The sequence below is a fragment of the Gracilinanus agilis genome, chromosome 2 (assembly GCF_016433145.1).
Source record: "Gracilinanus agilis isolate LMUSP501 chromosome 2, AgileGrace, whole genome shotgun sequence".
Taxonomy (NCBI): Eukaryota; Metazoa; Chordata; class Mammalia; order Didelphimorphia; family Didelphidae; genus Gracilinanus; species Gracilinanus agilis.
In genome coordinates, this window is record NC_058131.1 from 613,945,141 (window position 1) to 613,969,368 (window position 24,228).

Below are 24,228 nucleotides of genomic sequence, written 5' to 3' on the forward strand. Positions count from 1 at the left end.
TTAGTCCCTTATTTTCCAATCCCAATGCCACTACCTTCCTGTTGTCTATAATCTCAAGTTGAACCATCTCTGACTATTTCAGGGCCCAACAATTGAAAATTCTACCCCAACTATCAAGCCATATTTCTTATTACTCTACATATAAACTTTCTGGTCCAGTTACCCAAATATACAACACTTATTCCTGCCACCATGTCTTTATACTTATGATATTCCACCTTCTTGGAATGAATTCCTTTGATGCCATTCTCTGTCTAAATTTTACCCATATTTCAAAAACCAGTTCAAGTCCAATCTTGTTAATAAAGAGTCCCATGACTATTCTAACCCACTTTGTACTCATTCTTTCCTTTTCTTTCTTTTTTAAAAAACCCTTACGTTCCATCTTGCGATTTATACTAGGTATTGATTCCAAGGCAGAAGAGCAGTAAGGGCTAGGCAATGGGGGTTAAAAGACTTGTCAAGGATCACAATAGTTAGGAAGTGTCTGGGGCCAAATTTGAACCCAGTTCTCCTCCTGACTCCAGTCCTTGTGCTCTATTCACTGTGTCACCTAGCAGCCCCACAAAGTTCCTTGATTTAATTCCTTGATGTGACCTTACAAATTAAGCATAAAATGTAACATTATACACATTAAATATAAATCAGAAGATTTGGAAAACTATGTGCTTTTATTAAGTTCTCACTAAAAAAATCTGTCATTCTTTTACTGAGCCTCTTGAGATATATATATCTATATATATGAGTAACATGAATTTACATTTATATATTCATTTCCTTAAAATCTACCTGAGTGTGACAATTGAATTAATAAAATGACTTTTAAGTCAAATCCAAATGGATTTTATTTTTTCCATTATGGTTAAAAAGTTTTAGATTACAAACAGTAATGATTACAAATACTTTTGTCTTTAAACATGTAATTAGGATGAAAAACTTATATAACTATTTGAGTTTTATGCATCCTTTCATTTCTAAGATAGCAACCGGTCCTTTGAAGTTCATACTCGCCAATACTGTCTTGTCCAAATACCTGTTGCCATCATCTACAGACTTCTAGGTCATTCTCTCTCCTTCCTTTTCTAAGGCTTCCTTCTCATAGGCTTATAACATGAATTCATAGCATGTGATGGTAGAATCTTCATTTAAAGGTGAGGAAATACAGTTAAATCACTGGTTTAGGGTGTGACCTTAGGCCAAAGTGAAGAATAGACCTTGGTCCTGTGCTTTATCCACTAGCACTCAAGATGAATTGTTATGTTAATTTATCTACAATAACAAAATATACAATATCTAACTAAAAAGCAGCTTTAGTGGTTAACAAAAGCATTTGTTAAAGTAAACTAGATTTCTATATTAGAAATAAAATCTAAAAAACTAAACAAGCAAAAAGCTAATTCTAAACAAATAACTATCCTAGAGAATATGGTACAAAACATCAATAAGTTCATCATATCTCTATATTCATGAATAAAGTGTTAATTCATCATATAATCAAAGAATTAGAAGGGCACGCAAAGGTTCTTTAGTCCAAACTGTATTTGGATAAGAATCTTCTTTATAACATATTAACGAGTGGTCATTTGGCCTTTGAAGCCTCCTAGTGAGAGGGAAACCTATTATCTCCTAAGATAGAAAGCTCATTCAACTTTTGGGTAGCTCTAATTGTTATGAAGTTTTTCTTTACATCAAATCTAAAGCTACCTTTATGCAACTGCTACTCAATAGACCTGATCCTGACTTCTGAGACTGAGCAGAACAATTTCAATCCTTCTATGTGAAAACCCTTCTTGAAAATAGCTTTTATTTCCATCCTCTGTTCCCTGAGTCTTCTTCTCAGTATTCACACACATACTAACAACTAATTTAAAATTACTCACTGAGAAGTCCTAAATTTGACATATATCTACATATATCCCACCCCTCAACTGTCTTTCTCCTTTATGTTACTTGTGGCTTTAAAGGTAATTCATTACTTAATAAATCTGAAACTCCTGATTACTACCTACCCCAGTTAATATATAACTATGTATGAGGGACATGTCACACATTCACCATTTTGGCTAAATGAATGGGTTAAAGCAGTTATCATTGTTAGCAGGCTTGAGAAATTGAAGATTATCACTGTCCCCAGTCACTCCCTAGTTTTTTCATCTATAAAATGGGGATAATAATAGCATCTACATCCCAAGATTATTTTGAGGATCAAATGAGATAATTATAAAACAGTTAGCTTAGTGGCCAGCACATACTAAGCACTATATAAATGTTAGCTATTATTATTACTCAAGCCTACTGATGCTGATGAACTAAAATATATAGGGTTGGACATGTCTCATAGTTATAGGCCTCATTTAGATTAAAAGCTTAAAGAGATTGAGTTACTGATTGAAAAAGTTTATATATTTAACTATTTTCTGTTCTGTACATATATTTCAGAGTCTGAATGAAAACAACCACTTACAAATGCAGTCACAGACACAGTGTATGAATACAGAAGGACCATACATATATTTAGTAAAGAAGTGACAGGAGAACTGAAGATGGAACAAAAATCTTGAATGTTTTCTCTATTTCAAGATAAAGATGTTTATCTTCTACAATTATGCTAAAGTAACAACAAAGCAAATTTCCACATAGCCACATCAAATAAAAGCTTCCCTGAAAAAAACTTTTAAAACATGAAACATGTAAAGCTTAACCAGGATAATTAGTGCTCTGGTTAATATTCAGTTGAGAAGGCAATCCATAGATTAGAAAGAAATCTCCAATTCCCCATACTCATTATATCATATCTACTTTGTTCTAAGAGGACGATGCCTTTTGAATTTTTCATTCAGGGGTAATAATTATGTCATTGTTCATACTTTCTCCTTCAGATTCCCATAAACAGCTATTTATTATAGATAGTACCAAATGTATTTTTAACCAATTAGGGAAGAATAAATGTAAGTCCATCATGTCTAAAGGCTGATGAATAATTCATCTGTAATTTTCAGGCACTGTGTGATAGCAAACTGGTCAGGATTAGGGCTGAAAATTCAAGTTCTATTTTATTGATAAAAATAATTGTGGTAGAAAGGCTAGCACAATTTCAGGGTTGTCACTTAACATTTTATTATTTTATAATAATCAATATCAGCTAACATCTTTTAGACTAAAGTTTTTAATTTTTTTGTGTGTCAAGAACACCATTAGCAGTCCATAAGCCTCACTGAACGAAATGTTAAGAGAATTTTTTTCCTTTTACATGAATGTGATTAGTGAAAAAGTCAGGTGCTATTGCTATGCATGTGATAATTTACCAACCTTATCCTATCTACATATGTACATTATACCTGACAAGCTGGATTAAGACCCATTTTTCTTCTGAGAAATTTTTCAACATGTCCAATAGTTGCTTCTCCCGAAACACGAACAAATTTCTTTTCCAGTGGCTGTAAAAAGCACATAGAAATTATTTATAAACTGAAGCTGGGTTATTTGGCACATTTTAAACACCTTTCAAAGAAGATTACTCTGCTTCATGCAACCTCTACACTAGCCAAAAGGAGACATTCTGTCATTTCTTAATTCATGGATTGGCTCAACCATTTCCCAGGTCTGGAACACATTCCTTCTTCATGGCCACTTCTCAGAATCTTTTTGAAGGGTCAGGTCAGGTGCTATCCCCTAAGGGTACCTTTATACACCCAATGGTAAGTCTTCCTCTTTAATACTGATTCTCCAGCTCCTGTGGAATACAAACTCCCTGAGTACAGGGACTGGGTTCATATCTCAAGTTTATCTATATATCTCTAGAGACTAGCATAGTGCCTTACACATGATAGGCACTTACATACATTTTGTGTAAATAGAATTAGCTCGAGCCCATTAATAGTCAAAAATCTACCCATCCTAGGCGTAGAAATGATGTAATCCTAACCTCCCTTAATGGGGAGGGGAGACAAGTTACCCACACGTGACAATAAGTAACAAATCAAGAATAAGGGACTGCCTTTTGGGCAGTCCAAATCAATGTAGAAACTGCCATTTGTCCATTTGAATTAGAGGTGGACCACATGAAGTGATGAAAGACACTATCTCTTTAAGTAAGTTAGTGAACTTCCTGTGGGGGCAGTTGCCATCTCGAACGTGGAGCAGAAGCATCTCCTGAGACCACAGACAGCTTACACTCTATATTGTCACGTGGGTAAATTAGGCTGACTTCCTTGGCCTAGCTGGGCCAATTCTAAACTCTGCCTATCTGGCTGTTGGGCCTTGTGGCTTACAGCTTCATTTATTAAGCCTTATAACCTTCTTCTCTCTCCGTCCAGGCCTTTGGCCTGGACTAGCCTCTCCCTTTCTCTTTATTCCTACTTTTTACCTACCAGATTGTAAATAAACTCCTCAACCCGATGCTGACTTGGGGCTGATTTAATTATGGAATCAACCTGAATTGTTGATTCCTGGCGGCCACATATTTTAATATATATCTATAAATACCTAAATCTTCCTTTTTACAATTTTGGGAAACTAAATTGAAAGTTTCAAAAGTTTTATTGATGCTTCTTTTTTTTTTTTAATCATTCTCACTGCAGAGACTTCTTCTAGCTCTTCTCTGGAAGTGGAATCTCCTTTATAACCAAGAAGCATAGTTAAACCAAATCCAAATACTGACCCCATTTAACAATATAGCCTTCATTCTAAACCTATAGATAGCCACTACCCTTCTGCCAGCAGGAGAGAAGTATTTTTTTTAATCACCAGCGCTCTAAACTCAAGAAATATTTTACCAAAGAAATAGTTATAAGTCCTGGAGTCAACTATCTATATGATTAAAAAAAAAAAAAAAAAAGTAATGTTTTCCCTAACTCCATATTTCTAGAAGATGTTGACATTTTTTGAGTTTTAAAAAATCCTTTGGTATCTTATAAGAAAGATATTCAAATCAGAATTCAGTTAATAATATCAATCTGCAGGATTAAAGACTGAATTAATGTAGTTAGAATTTGAACCAATAATTTGAGTATGAGAAGTAGAGGATTACTCCTCTTGATTATTGTCCTGAAACAATCAATTATAACTTTTCAAGATAAATGATGTCTTATAATTAATTAACTTGGAAAGAATGTGTTTCTTCTATTTTCTGCCACTTTTCAGTAGAAGTATGCATGTTTAAGCACTCCATTAGTTGACAAAAAAAGGGCAAAACTGAATTTATAATTGTTCCTGATAGTTTTCATGCCTACTATGTTGAAATGGAATTCTTAATGAAAAATTACCATCTTTGCAAATAAACGACTTTATTAAAAAAAAAAAAATAAAGAAATCTGGTCTTCTAAAATACCTGCATTCCTTAACATCCTCTCTGATGCTAGTACTCTTCTTAACCACAAAAGATTTGGAGGAAGAGTTGGCATAATTCCTGCTCCCCATAGCTGCTTTCAGAACTTTCCTGAGCTTTTCCTCTTTGAAATTCACATGAGATTATACTGTCCTATTCAGATACTCGTTGATGATTCTATTAACTTCCAAGGTAACCATTTCTTCTTCTCCTGTCACTTCAGCCCTCAGCTCAGTCTTCCTCTTTGTCCCTGTCCTTATCCTTCATGACTTCAATATTTTCTGTGATCCCACTTTAAGCAGTCTGGACTCATAGAATATCAACTTCAACTTCATGGACCGCTTTCTCCTTCTCTACTCTGGGCCTCAGTCACCCATACGGGTAATCATACCTTAAACTTGTATCATCTCTCTCTTTACCTTCCATCTTAGAATCAATACTATGCACTGGTTCTCGTTCCAAGGTTGAAAAGTGGTAGAGGCTAAGAAATTGGGTCATGAGATCCCTAAGCAAAAGATCCAAAGACTCTCAGCAAGAAAGTTTCCAGCCACATTCCCTCTTCCTTCTCTCCTTCTCTATCTAGGCTATGTTTGTGTTCACTGTCCCTAGAAACCCAAGCAAACTCTTGTGTATGTATCATTTATTCCAGGCAAACCCTTATGTTGTTTCATGTAACCTATGGACACTGCCTGGTCCTCCAATCCCTGGTCTGTCACCATGTATATGGAAAGTTTGGGTAGAAACTCCAGTCTGTTATTATTTTTTTAAAACCCTAATATCTTTTATATATATCCTTCTATATTAATTTTATTTGTTACAGGGCTAGGCAATGGGGGTTAAGTGACTTGTCCAGGGTCACACAGCTTGGAAGTGTCCGAGGCCAGACCTGAACCCAGGACATCCTGTCTCTAGGCCTGGCTCTCAATCCACTGAGCCATCCAACTGCCCCCTCTTTATTTAGTTATAAAAATCATGACTACTCCTAATAAAATGCTTATGATTGCCATTAGCCCTCTGGAGTCAGCTTACATTCTTGCCTCTCCAGACCTCAGATTATTGTCAAGCAGGACTTGCAGGCCTGCTCCTGAGGTTAAGTGACTTGCCCAGGGTCACATAGGTAGGAAGTATCTGAGACCAGATTGGAACCTAGGACCCCCTGTCTCTAGGCCTGGCTTTTAATTTACTAAGCCGCCTAGTCTTCTTATATCATCTCTTAAAACTGTTCCATCACTTTTAGGATCTTACACTCTTCAGAGTCCCTTCTCTGTACTCTTCTCCCTCTCTTAGTATCTTGCTCCTATTGAAATTACTTTTTATTCTGACTTGACCTCAAGGCCCTCAGTCCCTGCCCTTTCATTTCCATATGCAAGTTCTGCCTAACTATGTTGACCATCTGGTTAACTGAGATTAATCAAGCAGTGCCCCCTTCTAGAATCCCTTGTTCTTGGGATGCTCACCCCACACTAATCGCCACCTTAGGGAATCTTTCCATCTGCCTCCTCTCTTCCTACTCCCAAGATCCTAAACACTGATATAGGAAATAACAAAACTGCAGTCTGGGTCTACTACTCACTCACTGCTACATGGTAATTCTTCTATTCATGTCAGTAATTTCCAATCACAATCTCCATAGCAATTATTCCAGACCTTCTTTTTCTTCGTGTTCCAAATTCCCTTTCTCAGAAAAGGAACTTGCCTCCCATTTTCTGGAGAAGATAGAGGTTTCCTCTTTCACATTTCAAAATTTCTACATGATCACACGATCCTTGGACAGCTAATCATGGGACAAACATTTATTAAGTGTTTAGTATGTGCTAAACACTAGGGATAAGAAGACCAAAAAAAAGAAACAATTTTTGCCTTTATGGAGGCTATGTTCTAATTGGGGCATCATATACATGTATGCATATTTTATTGTTGGTCATTTTTCAGGCATATCCAATTTTTCACAATCCTACTTGGGGTTTGCTTGGCAACTACTGAAGTGGGGGAAAAGGGACAGAGTCAAGATGGCAGCTGAAACCTCTCTAACAATCTTCCCAAACCATTCTTTAAAAAACACCTTGATGAAAAGAGTCAAAAATCCACAGCAAGGGGGGCAGCTGGATGGCTCAGTGGATTGAGATCCAGGCCTAGAGATGGGAGGTCCTGGGTTCAAATCTGGCCTCAGACACTTCCTAGCTGTGTGACCCTGGGCAAGTCACTTAACCCCCATTGCCTAGCCCTATAACAAATAAAATTAACACAGAAGGATATATATAAAAGATATTAGGGTTTAAAAAAAATTAAAAAAAAATCAACAGCAAGATGGAGTGAGGGGATTTTCTCGCTGAATACAACTTGAAAGGTAGGCAGAGAGTTGATTGTCATGGGATTTTCACAGGATAAGGGGGAACCAGAAGCAAAACTGCACACAGAGGAATGCTGGCTGACCCCCCCCCCACTTACTGCACCAGGTTCCACATAATTGTGCATAGGCCAACTTCAGGACCCCAAAACCCTGCCTACATCAATAACAGAGCACTCCACCCCCACCCCCTTGTAGTCCCAGGCCCTGGCATCAGTCTTCAGTGAGGTCTGGAAGCCTGTAGTGCTTAGCCCATTCAAGCCTGTGCAGTGATGAAGCCATTAGCCCCAGGGTAAAATAGCTTGGAGTGCTGAATCCTGCAAGCTGGATTCAGCAGAGGAGACAGATCATTAGCTTTTAGAACTCCCATCCACAGGCAAAAAAAGGCTGGGAAAATGAGCAAACAGCAAAAGAAACACCAAACCACAGAAAGAAAATTTCTATGGAGACAAAGAACATGGCACAGAATCAATAGGAGATGGTGAAATTCAAGGAACCACATGCAAATTTTCAAAGAAAAATAGGAATCCAAGCACTGGAAGAACTCAAAAAGGAATTTAAAAAATCAAATAAGACAGGTCAAAGAAAAATGGGGAAAAGAGATGAAACTAATTAATGCAAAAAGAAAATAACAGCCTAAAAAGCAAAATTGGTGAACTGGAAAAAAGAGGCAGAAAAATCCAATGAAGAAAGGAATTCTTAAAAAAACAATTAACCTACTGGAAAAAGAGGCAGAAAAATCCAATGAAGAAAAGAGTTCAATGAAAAATAGAATGGATCAAATGGAAAAGGAGGATCAAAAGGTCATGGGCAAATAGAAGCTATTAACTTCGTGAGATATCAAGAAACAATAAATAAAAATCAAAAGTAAAAAAAAAAGAAGAAGAAAATATGAACTATCTCACTGAAAAAACAACTGACCCAGAAAATAGATCTAGGAGAAACAATTAAAGAATTATTGGACTAACTGAAAGTCATGATCTAAAATGTAAGATAATATTTAGTAGAGATGGTGGGAGTTTAAAAAGATTTAAGACTAGAGAGACTTGAGTGTGTCTGTAAGCAGCAAGAAAGGAAGTATAGATAGATGATTAAGAAAGGCAATAATAGTGGTGGGGCAGTTAACCAGAAGGGATAAGGTCAAGTGTGAAAGAAGAGAGCACTTGAAGAAGAGGGCTATATCTTTATCAGAGATTACAGGGAAGGAGAATATAGAAGGCAAAGAAATCAAGAGGTGAAGAGGACTCTACAGATGAGGAAGAAGGAAGAAGTTCTCAACGAATAACCTCAACTTTTTTATTCAAGGGTAAGACAAGGATTTTAGTTGAGAGGGTGGGGGGGAGGTGGCATTTTTGTAGGCTTGATAAGAAGTTTTGGAATAATCTCCAGGGGGAGGGGTTAGAGAATTATTTAAGGAGAAAGTAGAAGGACTGCTTTGTTATAGTGAGGCTCCAGTTGAAATTAGATAATATAAATTTGCAGTGGAACCAGCAAGGATTTGTGAGACTACCTCCAGCCCTATTCAGCATCATGTGAATTAGAGCAAAGGAGGAAGATGGTAAAGAGTAATCCAGGGTTGGTGTCATATTATCTTTAAGCCTATGTGGAACTCTCTCTCCCAGATTGCTTAGAAAAACTTTAAATAAAACCAATCCTAAGACCAATCCCTGAGAAATACTATTAAATTTCTCCACCCAAAGAAATATCTATTTATTCTTATTCTTTGTTCCAAATATGGTTCAAAAAATCCTGTGGTATTTAAAAATAGCCTTCAGAAAGGCTTAAGAAAAAAACTTGATTATACCCACTGGTTCCCCTTGATTCATATGCAAATTTACCTCCTCAAAGAGCTCTAGTAGATTAGTAAGGCATTTACCTTTACAGAAGGCATGTTGCCTGTCTCTGAATGATATAAACTATAATATCAAGGCACAACCCTGTGTACAATGGAAGCCTATATTTTGTAACTTTAAAGTTAATTATGAACCAAAGTACATTCCAAAGAAGTTCACTCTTCCCTCTAAAATCTGAAGAAATGATTGAAGCAACAAGTTAGGGCAGTTTAACTTGAGCCAAAAAATGTTACATGCAAACACAATTTTAAGCTTTTGTAGGGCTAAGTGCCAACTATGCAAAAAATGCTGAGACATTTTCTCATTATAGTCATGTTTGTTTAATATTTGGTTTGAAATATTTTAAAATGGGTTAACCATTTGTTTTTCTTCATTCCATAACACCTTAAATAACAAATCTCTACTTATTAAGCTCTTTCTTTTCTCAAAAAACCATTTTTGAGAGGCAGACAATGTCTTTCACATATAACTATCTGCTTTATTCATAAAACATTTTATGGAAATCTCACTGTGAAAGGTAATCTGAAGTTAAATGCTACACAGGACTCATTTGAAATGAAAGATGTAACTGAAAGTAAAAGAAAAAATACCTTAAAATGTCCTGTGCCTTCATTAGCACTGAAAAGAAAGAAAAATAAAATTTCAGTATTTAAATGTCTTACTCTCTCATATTAAAAACAAAGCAATAGGATATGAATATTTAAGGAAGATAAAAGTTTAAGCTTTTAAAGAAACAAAACACTGCTGAGCTAAACTTTACATTTTAAAATAATCAAAGTAGATTAATGTCAACAATCTTGACCCACTTAAACTTTACAAATAAAGCTCTACTGCTTGTTGTTTCTGCCATCTGGTGGTCTGACATCAGCAACTTTATCCAGTACATAATTTTGAATATATTGATTTTAATCTTCTCACTTTTTTTCTACAAAATAGGAAGTTTTAGAATTTAAAAGAGTATTATTCTTTAGTGCAGACATTCTTGAGTTCAATGTTTTCCTGTTCATGTTTTTGGGCTATTCATAGTTTGTTTTTTTTTCCTATATTATCTCTATTGAAATAAAATTTCAAAGGATTTGGTGGGTTTGTTCATTTACAGTAGCTCTTTTAGAGGATTTCTGTTTTATCATTTACCAAAACTTCAAAGTTCACATAGCACTTTAAACCTCCCAAGTATTTGAATGTTATTTGATATTATTTGGTGTCCTTTTATTTGGTTTGACTGTAAGACTTATGAAGGCAGGGCCTATCATCTTATCTAAACTCCATTTTTCTCAATGCTCAGACACAGTACTCAGAAGGCATTTAGCATCTGTTGTACTGAATTCACCTGAGTAACCTGTTAAAAATACTTGGATGACTTTGTAAAATTAGAGAATTTCAGAGGTAAAAGGGATCTTAAGAGATTATCTGGTCCAATCTCATTTTGTAAATGAGGAAATTAAGGCAAAAGAGGGAAAATAATTTTTCCAAGGTCCCATGTTTAATTACTAACTGAGCAGGAATTAGAATTCAAGTCTGCGGACTCCAATCCTGAGAAGTAGGCTAGGGTTGGACTCCCTATTATACTAAATTTGCTACTTAAAAAGGGGCAGAAACATATAGAATCATAATCTCAAGAGTTAAGAGTGGGAGGTTATCTAGTCTAACAATCTACATTCTACATGAATCCCATTTGCAACGCCCAGACTTGAACACTTTCAGTGATTTATTATCTAATGAAGCAGTCTACTTAATTTCTAGATAGTTCTAAATGGTGCAAAGTTCTCTATATTGAGCTAAAATCTCTTTTCTTGTAACTTCTATTCCACTCCATTGATACCAGTTCTTACTACTTAATAATTACTACTTAATGGGGAAAAAAACCAAAACCTAACCCTTCTTCAAATCACATCATCCATAATCTTTTTTTTTTTTCTGACTAACTATACCTAATCTCTTTAATGTTCCTCATGATATACTTTCAGGACTTCTCTGTTACTATCCTCTGGACACATGCTGGCTTGCCAATGTTTTACGTAAAATGTGGTAAGTAGAAATGAACACAATATTCAGATGTGAACAGAGTGCAAGAGGACTATTATAGTTCCTATAGGTATTAGAGTTCTATCAATGTCATCTGACAAGATTTATCTTAGAGTCTATAATATACTTTCACTTCTCTCATACAGGTCCTTTCATGCATTTATGAATCATTTTACATTATTGCTTTTTGTGTCCCCCATTAGATTAGGGAGGTCTGATAAAAACATAGACACAGTACACTGGGTCTGTTACCTTCCTTGTGCTGTTATTTTTCTATTAATTCAGTTTTCTAAGATCTGTGAGCTGTTTTGATGGCTACATCTTGCTATTAGCTTATAATGAGCCAATTTATCTCACTATATAAATGCTGTGCTTATTTTAGTGACATTTTCACATTATGTATGCTATTATTATAGTTTGAATATTCTGAGAACTTTTTTCAAGAACACTTTTGTGTGTTATTCAAAGGACATATAATTCTGGAAACAGAATAGAGTATTAAAATACAAAAGCAGTTAGCCTATAATTTGGAAATCTGACTCTGGTTATTTATTATAACAATTTCCATTTTATATACATAGAAACTAGAGTTCAAGGAGTATCAATGACTTACCCTGAAACTGGGGTCCTACATAAAAGACAAATTAATAATGAAGAGCATTTTATTTTATTTATTTTTAAACCTTTACCTTCCATCTTAGAATCAATACACATCCACATCTATAATATACAATAATATTGGTTCCAAGGCAGAAGAATGGTAAGGGATAGGCAATGGGAGTTAAGTGACTTGCCCAGGGTCACAAAGCTGGGAAGTATCTGAGGCCAGATTAGAACCCAGGACCTCCCATCTTTAGGCCTGACTCTCAATCCACTGAACCACTCAGCTGCACCCCCCAACTGGATTCTTGCACTGCTTTACAAATCATGGAGGGGTGCCAGTTGGTCTGTACTCAGCTCCTCATCTGCATAAGGCTTCCCTCTGACACATAAAATTGTTAACCTAGCCCCTTCCCCTCTTTGTACTGGTAAACTTTTATTTCCCAAAATGCAAAACTATGGAATATTGATGATATCCCTTGACTGAATTTTGGTTTTTAACTATTAAAAGAAAGCAAAATTTGATTTCATCATCATTAAACACTTATTCAACACCCACTCTGTGCTAGTACCCAAAAACCTAAGCTTAAGCTGTTTAATTGCTTAGCTGGAGAGATGAGACAAATGCAGTTATGCTATCCTATTTTGTTATTCATTTTTCTAAGTGATAAATGAGTAATTTAGGCAATAAATGGTACAGGTTGGCTAGTCAGTACAGATTTTCCCAGAATTTTTTTGGTTTCTTTTGGCAAATCTATAAGAATGTTGAAAATCAAAATCAAGTTTTGTGAAATGATAATTATGTGTGTGTGTACACACACACACACTCTCTCTCTCTCTCTCTCTCTCTCTCTCTGACTACCAGGCTTTTTAACAAAGTAGTAGCATACTAAATCATATCAAATGCTAGAGGGTACATAAGGAATTTTTCCTTTAACTAAAAAATGATTATCAAGAAAATTTCAACCTTTAATTTAATAAAGTTTTATACTTACTATGACATTCTAAAGTCTTTTTTATAGGATAGAAGTTTAGGTAAGGTTTCAAGGTACTCACCCAATGAATTCCAGTAATAGAGACATATCAAGTTCTGGTGGAATACGAAACACTGACCCCAGAACTTTCCTAGGTCTCCCCCTGCTCACAGGGACTGGTTGAGGAACAGCTATTTGAGGACAAAATCAAAAGCACCACATGAAAACAAAATCCACATATTTCTTAAGTTTAATCACATACACACACTTTATGTCAGTTTTAAAAATTATTTACTTTTTTTCTGATTACATTTAAAATAATTTTTAACATTAAAAAAAATTCTCTCCTTCCTACCCCCAACCCCAAGAAAGCAAGCAATATGATATAGACTATACATGTATAGTCATACAAAATATATTTCTATATTGGCCATGTTTAAAAAAGAGTCCTAAACCTGCAACAAACGAACAAAAAAAGATCTCCATTTATGTCAGTCTTGAAAAAAGAATAATGGTAATCAATACATGTTTATAAAGCTATTAGGAATACTGTAAATAGTTTACCCATCACTTAAGGAGAATAGGTCAGAAAACAGTGAGTTAATACTTCATTAGTTACTTCAGAGTACTTGAAACATTTAAGTTGGAATCAAACACATTATTCAAACATCCATTTCCAAACAGAATTCCCAAACTAAAAATATATGCTATTAAAAAAAAATCTATAGTACACTGAACTGTATTGTACAAAGTTACCTGGTTTTGGTACTTCTAGGCCTCTTTCTTTGTAGAAATCATGCATCTGTTTTTTTTCTCCTACAAAATGAAAGAATACAGGCTAAATTATTAAAGTGCAACTGGTAGAGTTAATGGTGATCCTGGGATTCAGAACTTTGTAATAATTTTTTTAAAAACTTACTTTCTTCTAGATTGATCACTAATTTGTATACTATGTCTTGTAACTGTCGATCCAACCTAATAAAAGGAAAGGATGAAGGATAGCTGAGAGTTCAGAAGAATGCATTCAGGACAGCATATAATATGTTCTAGGTAATCATTTTGTTCCCTTTTAAAAATAAACTATTCTGTCTTGAGTGAGTTTACTTTTAGGATGACCTCATAGTTCTCAAGAAGAGAGTGGAGTGTACTATCTGTACTACATAATTCACTGTACAATTATATTCCAAATTGAATTGTTCACAAATTGTTTTCTGTATGGTAAATTTGCCTCTCTCTATGGAATGTAATAAACTTGAGAGAAAGGCATTTTACACTTTATTGAACCTCCCAAAGGGCTTAGAATAGTGTACATAACAGAAGCTCAAAAAATATTGCTTCAAACAATAAGAACAGTCTACCTCTAAATGGAAATGGATTTAAGTATATTTAATACCAACTGAGAAGAAAACTGAAACTTTAGGAATACCACAAAACTGTTATTAATGAAGAAGCACAGGCTTGTTGATAAAGAAGGAATCAGCCATAGACTATTAAATCAGGTGGGCTTACTCTGGGTCCAGCAGAGCACTTGAACATATTCTAAATTCCCCTCCCAGGGACTAAAAAACCAGGGAGACACAACATACACAATCTAAAGAGCAATATTAAGTAGTATAAGATTAACTCAGTCCTAAAACTGTGTGGTATTGACCAGACGGGTTGTTGGGAGTGCAGAAAAAATGTAGGTGGATATAGGTGATGAGGCAACATGGTTTACTATAAAGAGGACGGGACTTGAAATCAGGAAGACTCAAGTTCAAATTCTGCCTGATACTTACTACCTGATGACTATGAGTATTCAAGCACTAAACTGATGCTTATTGAGTTTAAGGTGTGAAAGGCTTATACCTTGTATTGGTTAGGGGTAGAAGGAACACCTGCATAGATGAAGTCATGGATCCTAAAGAATGTGTTGGAAACTGGGGGATGATCTTTAGTTTTAGTTAGTAGTTGGAATCATTTTTTTCTCTTAATATGGATACTTTGAGAGGCTATGTTGGTGTAAGACAGTGGTCCCAAACTCAGATAGAAAAGGGTGCCTACTAAATTGTACATAAGGATCTCTGTAGGAAACAATGATTTAGAAAACCATTTTTAAAAAATCCCTTATGTTCTATCTTAGAATTGAAACTAAGTATCAGTTCTAAGGCATCAGAGTAGAAAGGGCTAGGCAATAGGAGTTAAATAACTTGCCCAGGATCACATAGGTAGAAGTGTCTGAGGCCAAATTTGAACCCAAGACCTCCCATCTCCAGGCCTAGTCCACTATCCACTGAGCCACTTATGTGTCCGAGTAAATCATGTTATTAACATCATCTACATCCTATCGTATTTTTGCTTATTTTGTAAAGTTATTTCCCAATTAATCTGGGGCAGGCTGCTTAGTCCTGTGTTTGACTCCTCTGACATTAAGAGACAAAATGAGGTTGATCTGGGGTCAAGAAGACCTGGGAAGAAGTCCTATACCTGACACATACTAGTTTTGTGGTCATCATCAAGTTCTTTGACCTCTTCGTGTCTGAGACAATGCTTTAGGGCTGTGAGCTACAGATGAACTGCAGATTTACAGTGGTAGAGGTAGTTTACAGATGGAAACAACCAAAAAAGACTAAAATGAATATTTTGATATTTATATTTGAATGCTTCTAAATTTTTTAAGTAATTTGCTCACAGTGCCAGACAAGATATTTGTTTTGAAGTTACCTCTATTCCTGAAGGGATTATTTAAAAATAAAAAGAAACCTACAAATTGGACTGCATTTCGTCTAGCTTTCCTCTTATATAGTTGGTGGTGGAGCCAAAATTCCAATCCAGACAGTATGACTTTAAATTCAGCATTCTGTCTTTTCTTTTCTTCTTATCCTCACTCAAATGCTATCAAACTAAAACACTCAGGTTCATAATCTATGTACATTCTTGTGCTGTTCCTTGACCATTTTCTATGAGATCTTTCTTTTGAGAAACCAAACTCTTTCACCATCAGATTCTATTCAATAGTTCTATTTTCACTCAGTGTTGGTGATGCTTACAAGATTGTATTTACTTTATTCAAAAAGTTTCTTTTGTTAACATACCTGTTTCTTTAGCATCTACACTACTAAGGCCATAAGGCCATGAAACCTCCTCCTAACTTTCTTCTCTGTTATTTTTCACTTGAATACCCGTGAGCTTCTTCCACTATTTCTGTTTTCTATGTCAAGCATGCTTTCCTTCATAGAAACCCCAAATAGGATTATTAATGATTCATTCAAAGGTCCAGGCCATAGAGATGTTGTTACATTCTAAACACACGGAAAAGAACAATACTGCCCTGGCCTCAGATATTACTAATTTTATGAGACCATTCAAACAAACAACTACAGCTGGATATTTACATGTACAGCTTGTGTGATTGGGCCATATTAACTACAATGAGATGTTCTTACCTGATATTATAAAGAGGCTGTGTCTGATGTACTACTATGTTGCATTTTGGACATCTGTTGCTATAGTAAAAATGCCTTACGATGCAGCTTTTACAAACTATTGGAAAGGCAAAAATTTAAAAATTAAGATGTTTCCATAAATCTAAATTTAAAAATATATGCATAGAATCATGATTACGTAAATATGCTTACACGTGTGAAGACATTCTGTAATGGTTGTAGCATCTATTAAGTATCCTTTGCAGATCGAACACAAGATGTACGGGGTCAGCTCAGAGAGACTAATCATACGCTGTAAATACAATGGAAATAATCTTAATCCCTTGCTTCCTTAAATTCTTAAGCCTCAAATTTTATCATAGGTGAAATTAATCAATATCAAGTATAAAGGCATATATAATGTCTCCAACTTTTCATAGGCACATTTGTTGCATAAATTAAAAAAAAAAAGCCTATTGAGGGCAGCTGGGTGGCTCAGTGGATTGAGAGCCATGCCTAGAGGCAGGAGGTCCTAGGTTCAAATCTGGCCTCAGACACTTCCCAGCTGTGTGACCCTGGGCAAATCATTTAACTCCTATTGCCTAGCCTTTACCACTCTTCTGCCTTAGAACCAATACACAGTATTGAGTCTAAGACGGAAGCTAAGGAATCAGTTATAATTATTATTTAAACCTCTGCCTTCCATCTGAGAATCAATACTATGTATAAGTTCCAAGGCAGAAGAATGGTAAGGGCTAGGCAATGGGTGTTAATTGGCTTGCCTGAGTCACACAACTAGGAAACATCTGAAGCAAAATCTGAACCCAAGACTTCTTGTTTCTAGGCCTGGCTATCTACTGAGTCACCTAGCTGCCTCTAAGGAATCAGTTATATATAATACATATATTTCAGACTATCTCTCCTCCCTGCAAACATTCCATGATATACTTTTTTTTTTAAACCTTTACTTTCTGCCTTAGTAACAACTCTAAGATGAAAGCCCAGGGTCACACTACTAGGAAGTATCAGCAGGCAAATTTGCACCCAGGTTCTGACTCCAGGCTTTTTGTCCTCTCTCCACTGTGTCACCTAGCTGAGCGCTCCCCCACCCCCATTTACTTTTTGATTACTTAAGAACTCATTAACTCATTTTTCCCAGAGGAAAGGAAAAAGCATTTATTAAACATCTACTTATGTGCTAGGCACTTATGATAAGGTCTTTACAAAGATAACTTAGGAAAAGATAACTTTTCCAAAGAGGGAAAAGAACTTGCCTAAGTTCACAATACAAGTCAGCAGGAGAACCTGGCTGTAAATAAGCCTTCCATTCTTTCCAGGAAGGTTCACTGATTGAGTGTACAAAAAAAAAAAGTTAGTTGTAGAGCCCTGGAGAAAGTTATCTGGTACTCTAGATTGAAGTCAGGAGAACGGAGTTGGGGGGCTCTATCGCTAACTAACAAGCCTTCTGACTTTGGGCTCGGCAATTCTGCCTTGCCACCAATTTTTCTCCTCTATAAAATCAGGGTGTAGGATCAGGTGGATCTCCAAATTCCTCCCTACTCCAGTGTGCCATGGTTCTGCCTTTTAGTAGTCATCTCCCATGGCTCATAAATACTCAAAGATAGCTTGGGAAGGTGGAAGGAGCCTCCTCCACTACCGCCTCCCCAAGAAGACCGTTGGTCTGGTGCATCAAAGGGGAGAATGGTGTGCATGCATACATGTTTGTGCAGTCCCTCCATCCACAGGTCTCAGGTCCCTGCACTCCCAGAGGAGTGGGTGGGTACAGTCCTGATGGATCCTGGTTAGCAGAGTCCTCTCTCACTGCCCCTTCCCCCCCCCCCCCCACTTCCTCTTCCTCCCTACTTCCAGGGGAGCCTGGGCCGGAGAATGCTTATTACCTCTTCCTCGTCCTCCGAGTCTAACCTGTTCCCATCTAGCCGCAGAGGGAAGCGTCCCCCTTCCTCCTCCTCGTCCTCGTCCTCTTCTTCCTCCAGTTCCTCGTCCTCCTCTTCTTCTTCGTCGACGTAGTTCCCGCTCGAGCCGTCTAGACTACGCTCAGGCTCCAGCTCTGGGGGCCGAGAGCCCGAGCAGCCGGAGGTACCCACCTCCGGCAGCGGGGGCAAGGGTGGCGGGCCCTCTTCCAGCACAGGCGGCGAAGGAGGAGGATGTCGGGACCGTGGTGGGGCTGCGGCGGTCCCGGGCTCCCGCGCGCCATAGACAAGAGAGGTCCCTTCCATGCTCTTCGATGAGCGGAGGCAAAGGGAACACCAAGCGCGCGAGCTCGCCGGTCCGGGCGACCGGGATGCAACGCAGGCGCAGGGCGACCTGGGCAAGTGCTGCCGGGAAACGTAGTCTGTCACCTCCCCTTTGCCCTGTCCAATCCAGGACTAGGGCGGGGTGACGGATACCAGGTGAGGAGGGCGGGGCCCATGGCCCACACCTCCTTAAAGAGACCACGCCAAAATGTTAAAATAGTAGAAAGAATCCTGGATCTCTTTAGAAGCCTTGGAACCTTGACTTTGATCCCGTTGCATAAGAATGGAAGCTACCGGAAGGCTAGGACTATTTTTGCTTAATCCGTGCTTAATAAATACTTGTTTACTTTTTCATCCATTTAGTTTCCCTGTGAACTGAGTTAACTCAAGTGTATTTTCAGCTTCTTTAAAAAAATTTTTAATTTCATTGTTTCCCAATTATACATAAAATTTTTAAAGCATTTTAAAAAGTATTCAGTTCCAAATTTTCTTCCTTCTTCCCGTCCTTTCCTTCTCCTTGAGAAGACTAACAATTTGATATTATAATATACATGCGAAATCATGCAAAATATATTTTCAAATTACCCATATTACAAAAGAAAACAGAAAAAATAAAACAAGAAAAATTCCCTCTTTTCTTCCCTTTTTTAGTTTAGAAGAGAGAGTTGTACTAACTCCTCCCAACTCCATCCCAACCTGATCTGTTCTTTTATTTGGGACTATATTCTTTGTTGCACCACTTTCTAAGAAACATTGTTTTAAAATCCACTTCTTATTTAATCTTTTCCTAATCTAGGATACCCTAGAATCTAATGCCCCAGAGCTATGACTAGGGATTTTTATATCAGGAACAAACAGTAAATTGGACCTAGGTCTGTTTAAAAAGGACTCTCAAGTTAAAACCTGTGGAAATGCCCATCGGCTATGGGGGAGGGTGAAAGGGGGGTGAAGGGGAAAGTAAGAGCATGAATCATGTAACCATGTTAACTTTTCTAAAAAATAAATATTATTAAATGTTAACAAAAAAAAAATAAATAAAAAGGACTCTCCTTTGAGGAGTGAGAGTGGGGGAGATTATAGATACCTAGGATACAAAAAGTAGCTGCTAGAGAGGCTACCTTCCTTGGATAGACTCGGGGGCCATTTGGTAGCTTTCTATTTAAACTCATTAGTCTTTATTACAATGTGTTAAGGTCACTTGTTTCTTCACACTTGGCATTTAATAAGCTTGATTACTGGGGATTCAGTGGGGTAATGTGGTTCCTCTTACAATAAAAAGATAGGGGAGAAAGCTGAAATAGGGGCTTGAAGCTGTCGACATGGAATCTAGAAAGCTCAAACTTGTAGCCTAGTAAGATTTGATGAACCCCAAGTTTTAGGACTAGCTTGTAAGTTGGAGACCCCAAAGCTTGTACCTGTTCCCTGTTCCCGTGAGAATCCACCCTGAAGGGAATCTCAGGCTAGCAGTGTCAGACTGAATAATAGACCCTAAGGTAAAAGACAATCCCTGTCAGGTGAGGTCAAGCCCAAGCCAAGTGACTCTTTAGCACTGTAGTCAGCATGTCAGTCTCATAAGTTGTAGGTCCTGTGATACAGTGGGAGAGACTTCTGGAGACAAGAAGAGTCACTTGGCTTGGGCTTGACCCCACCTGACAGGGATGGTAACGGGAACAGGGAACAGGTTAAAGCTTTGGGGTCTCCAACTTACAAGCTAGTCCTAAAACTTGGGGTTCATCAGATCTTACTAGGCTACAAGTTTGAGCTTTCTAGATCCCATGTCGGTAAAGCAAACAGGCTTCCCCCCAGAAAGTAGCATATTAAAGCTAGAAGGGCCCTCATAGATTACTTCTAGTTTGATTTCTAGATTTTACAAAGGAGTGAACTGGGGCCTTGGTTAGGGGTGGTGCTGAAATTAAAGCAGAACTGAGGTGGCATCAAATAGAGACTAAAATTTGTGGATTCAGAGATTGATCAGAAGGAACATCAGAGACTGTCTTGTCTAACCCTGTCATTTTATAGAGGAAACAAGACATTCAGTATAGGTGTCCATATCCCTCAAATGAAGTCTTTTGAAAGTCCCTTATCCCCTCAATTCTAGAGTCAATCACATGAATGGACAGCTAAGTGGCACAGTGGATAGAATACCAGTCTGGAATCAGGAAGACCCAAGTTCAAATTCTGGTCTCAGATACTAGCTTGAGACCTGGTCAAGACACTTAACAACATTTCCCTCAGTTTCCTCATCTGTAAAGTGAGCTGGAGAAGGAAGTGGCAAATCACTCCATATATCTGCTAAGAAAACCCCAAATGAGATCACGAAGAGTTGGACATGACTAAACAACAAAAAAATACATGATTAATAAATGCTTTTTAAATGAATTAACTGAATACTTGCAAAGTATTCACCTTCCACTAGGGGGACCTGAATCTTGTTCTCTGACTTGTAACTCCTATGTTCTATACTTAGTCTCAAATTAATTAATGAAAAAACATTTACTGGATGCTTACAATGTGCCAAGAATCATGCCAAACGTTGGGGATACAAAATGTCTCTATTACAAAGTATGTTTTTTCTGTTAAATTAAAAAAATTATTTTCAATTCTAAATTCTCTCCCTCCCTTCACTTCTCCCCTACTCATTGGGAAGTTAAGAAATGATACCCATTATACATATGGAGTCATAATAATATCACAAAGTATGTTACAAAGACAAGTGAAACATAGACCCTGACTTCAAGAAGCTTATATATATTTAAACTCTTATCTTTTGTCTTAGAATCAGTCTTGGTTCCAAGGCAGAAGAATGGTAAAGACTAGGCAATGGGAGTTAAGTGACTTAACTAGAGTCACACAGCTAGGTAGTTAGTATCTGGGATAAGATTTGAACCCAGGACCTCCTGTCTCTGGGCCCAAGTCTCAATCCACTAAGCCATCTAGCTACCTCTTATTATATTCTAATAGGGAGAGTTGATACATACAGGACAGTGATGGCTAAGGAAAGAAATTTTGTATAGGAGAGTTACAGACCCAAATTCTGAGTGCTATGTCTCAACAAAGAAACCAGCTCAGAAAGAGATTAGAAGTCATCTCTCCTAGTTTACAGATCACACACTGGATGGCTCTTGGCACAGTCACAAGCCCTCTTTGACTCAACCCCCAGGCACGGGGAAACTTGATAAACCAGAGTATGTCCTCCAGCAAGGGGTCAGAGCATCTTTCCTCCCCATAGGATCAAGACACACTTGTTTATTAGAAGTGTCCTGGTCCATTAGATTGGGGGATTCCTGTAATACTATCCTCAATCTTCTTGAAGTATTCCTAGCAATGAAATTAAAACTGATGTGAAGTTACAGTGACTAAATCTAATCCCAAAGAAGAGCTCTGAGATTGCACTTCCTTTCCCTTCTTTGCAGAGGTCCGGGAGAACTATGGATATGGAACACTGAATATGGGCTGATGTGCTTAGTTTTTGAATTTTTTTTAACCCTTTCCTTCTGTCTTAGAACCAATACTGTATATGGTGTGAAAAGGAATTCTTAGTTCTCTTTGAGTTCACACTAGTGAAAAGGGATCCTTTGTTCGATGCCTAAATTGAAGTTAAAACTTTGACAATAATTTAAGTACCTCTATTTAGTACCTGGATGTGATAGAAAGGGACTTAAGTGAAGATCAGTGGGTTTGGGTGCAGGTCCTGCCTGCCACCGTCCAGGCAGAATATCAGTAAAACCGAGATAAGGCTTCTCCCGTTTTGTTCCAGCTAAGACGTCAGGAACAAGGGAGTTTAACATGCCAGGGTTATTATAGTAGGGGCTTATTTTGTCCACAATGAAGGAGCACACCTCCACACCTGCCTCTCGGAAAGCACCTCAATTCCTACATCTCTAGCAGTCTCCGCCCTTGCCTCCTCCAGGATGCCGTAAACCACTTCACTATAGTGTCGTAAAGAGCTCTCCACCCCACCCTCGCGGCGGCGGAAAGGTGGCCACACTTGGCGGCCGGCTGGGAGCTCGGCTGCAAGATGGCGGCGCTGGCAGAGGAGCAGACAGAGGTGGTAATCAAGCCTGACCCGGAGGGACCGCAGGCGCTCCCAGCCACGCAGCCGGGCGACTGTCCAGGCGAGGGTAGCGGGAGCAGCCACAACAGCAGTCATAACGGAGGTGGCGGCGGCAGCGGCAGTGTCGCGGCGTCTTCAGCCAGCAGCGATGGCGGGACCCCGAAGCCCGCCGTGGCTCCTCAGGCAGCTGCTGCTGCTGCGGCTGCGACAGCGGCCCCGGGGGGCGCGGCTGGGGCTTCGGCAGCGGCTGCCGAGGGCATCGCCTCTCAGGACCGGCAGACCCTGCTGGCCGTGCTGCAGTTTCTACGGCGGAGCAACCTACGCGAGTCTGAGGAGATCCTGCGGCGCGAGGCCCGGCTGCTGGAGGAAGCGGCGGGAGCTGGCGCCCTCGGGGAGGCGGACGGGCCCGGGACCGAAGCCGCCATCGCGCTCCTGAGCCGGGTCACCGCCGCCGCCGGGCCCACCGGCCCGGGCCCTGGCTCGGGTTCCGGCCCCGGCCCCGGCGCCTGCCCCGCGTCCGCTGGCCCCGGTGCTGCTGGGGCCAGCACGGGGAGCTCGGGAGCCGCCTCGGCCACGGCAGCTCCGGCCAAAGGTGAGTCAGGGGGTCCTAGGGTGCGCGGCGGGGAAACCCAGCTAGCTGTCAGGGGCTGCCGGCCCGCTCCTCTGCGGGTTTGGTTTGAATTTTCTGGGCCCGCCTCTCCGGCCGCAACCCGCCCCCTTTCCGGAGCGCGCCCAGCTCGTGGGCACAGCCTCCGCCTGGAGCTGTCCCCTGCCTGCCTGCCTGCCTGCCTGTTTGCTCGCCTGCTCCTGGGCTTGGGGAGCGGGCAGACTGACTGACTGACAAGAGAATATTTAGAGAGGTGGATGGAAGGATGGATGGATGGATGGATGGAGGACTGAAATGTCGGTCTATGGGCATGGACTTGACTGCCCACTGCCATCCTGGAAGGAATTATTGCTGAGGCACCCGGGACATTTTTGCTCCTTAGCCTTGGCTACCTCGTGCTTTAAAGTCTTTCGGTCCTGGACCACCTATTGTCCGGCCTGGCTCCTACAATCCAAAATGTTTTGTTTCCGCACCCAATGTGCATGGTTTTTGCTAGGGTGCTGTGGAGTTTGCAAAAGAAGTGAGAGTTTACAAGTCCATTTGGAGAGAGAAGACAGATCCAGTGTGAAAAAGATACATCACAGCTTCCTGGCTTCCCATATCCCACCTTCCACTGGAAGCCTTTTCCTATTCCACTTTATTCTAGTTCCTTTCTCTCCAACTTATCCTATGTAGAATGTGTTTCAACATGTGGTTTACGAATTTTTTTGGATCTTTAGGCCTTAAGCTCCTTGTCCTTTAGCATTCTTTCTGTCACAGAGCTTAGTACAGTGCCTAGCACAT

General features: G+C 38.9%; 2 protein-coding genes across 5 annotated transcripts in view; one reads left to right on the plus strand and one right to left on the minus strand.

Moving 5' to 3' along the window:
- PCGF6 (polycomb group ring finger 6) overlaps nucleotides 1-18,816 on the minus strand; it is a 44,996-nt gene extending 26,180 nt beyond the window's left edge. For all 3 annotated transcript variants that reach the window (XM_044665537.1, XM_044665536.1, XM_044665538.1), the window contains exons 1-8: nucleotides 18,428-18,816; nucleotides 16,743-16,842; nucleotides 16,551-16,647; nucleotides 14,045-14,100; nucleotides 13,882-13,941; nucleotides 13,208-13,316; nucleotides 10,117-10,144; nucleotides 3,339-3,437 (exon numbers count right to left, since the gene is read on the minus strand). In XM_044665537.1, coding sequence (XP_044521472.1) covers nucleotides 3,339-3,437; nucleotides 10,117-10,144; nucleotides 13,208-13,316; nucleotides 13,882-13,941; nucleotides 14,045-14,100; nucleotides 16,551-16,647; nucleotides 16,743-16,842; nucleotides 18,428-18,766 — 888 coding nt within the window. In that variant the 5' untranslated portion in view covers nucleotides 18,767-18,816. The remainder of the gene's footprint in view (nucleotides 1-3,338; nucleotides 3,438-10,116; nucleotides 10,145-13,207; nucleotides 13,317-13,881; nucleotides 13,942-14,044; nucleotides 14,101-16,550; nucleotides 16,648-16,742; nucleotides 16,843-18,427) is intronic.
- Nucleotides 18,817-22,802: 3,986 nt separating this feature from the next.
- TAF5 (TATA-box binding protein associated factor 5) overlaps nucleotides 22,803-24,228 on the plus strand; it is a 20,932-nt gene continuing 19,506 nt past the window's right edge. For both annotated transcript variants that reach the window (XM_044665539.1, XM_044665540.1), the window contains exons 1-2: nucleotides 22,803-23,353; nucleotides 23,384-23,430. In XM_044665539.1, coding sequence (XP_044521474.1) covers nucleotides 22,803-23,353; nucleotides 23,384-23,430 — 598 coding nt within the window. The remainder of the gene's footprint in view (nucleotides 23,354-23,383; nucleotides 23,431-24,228) is intronic.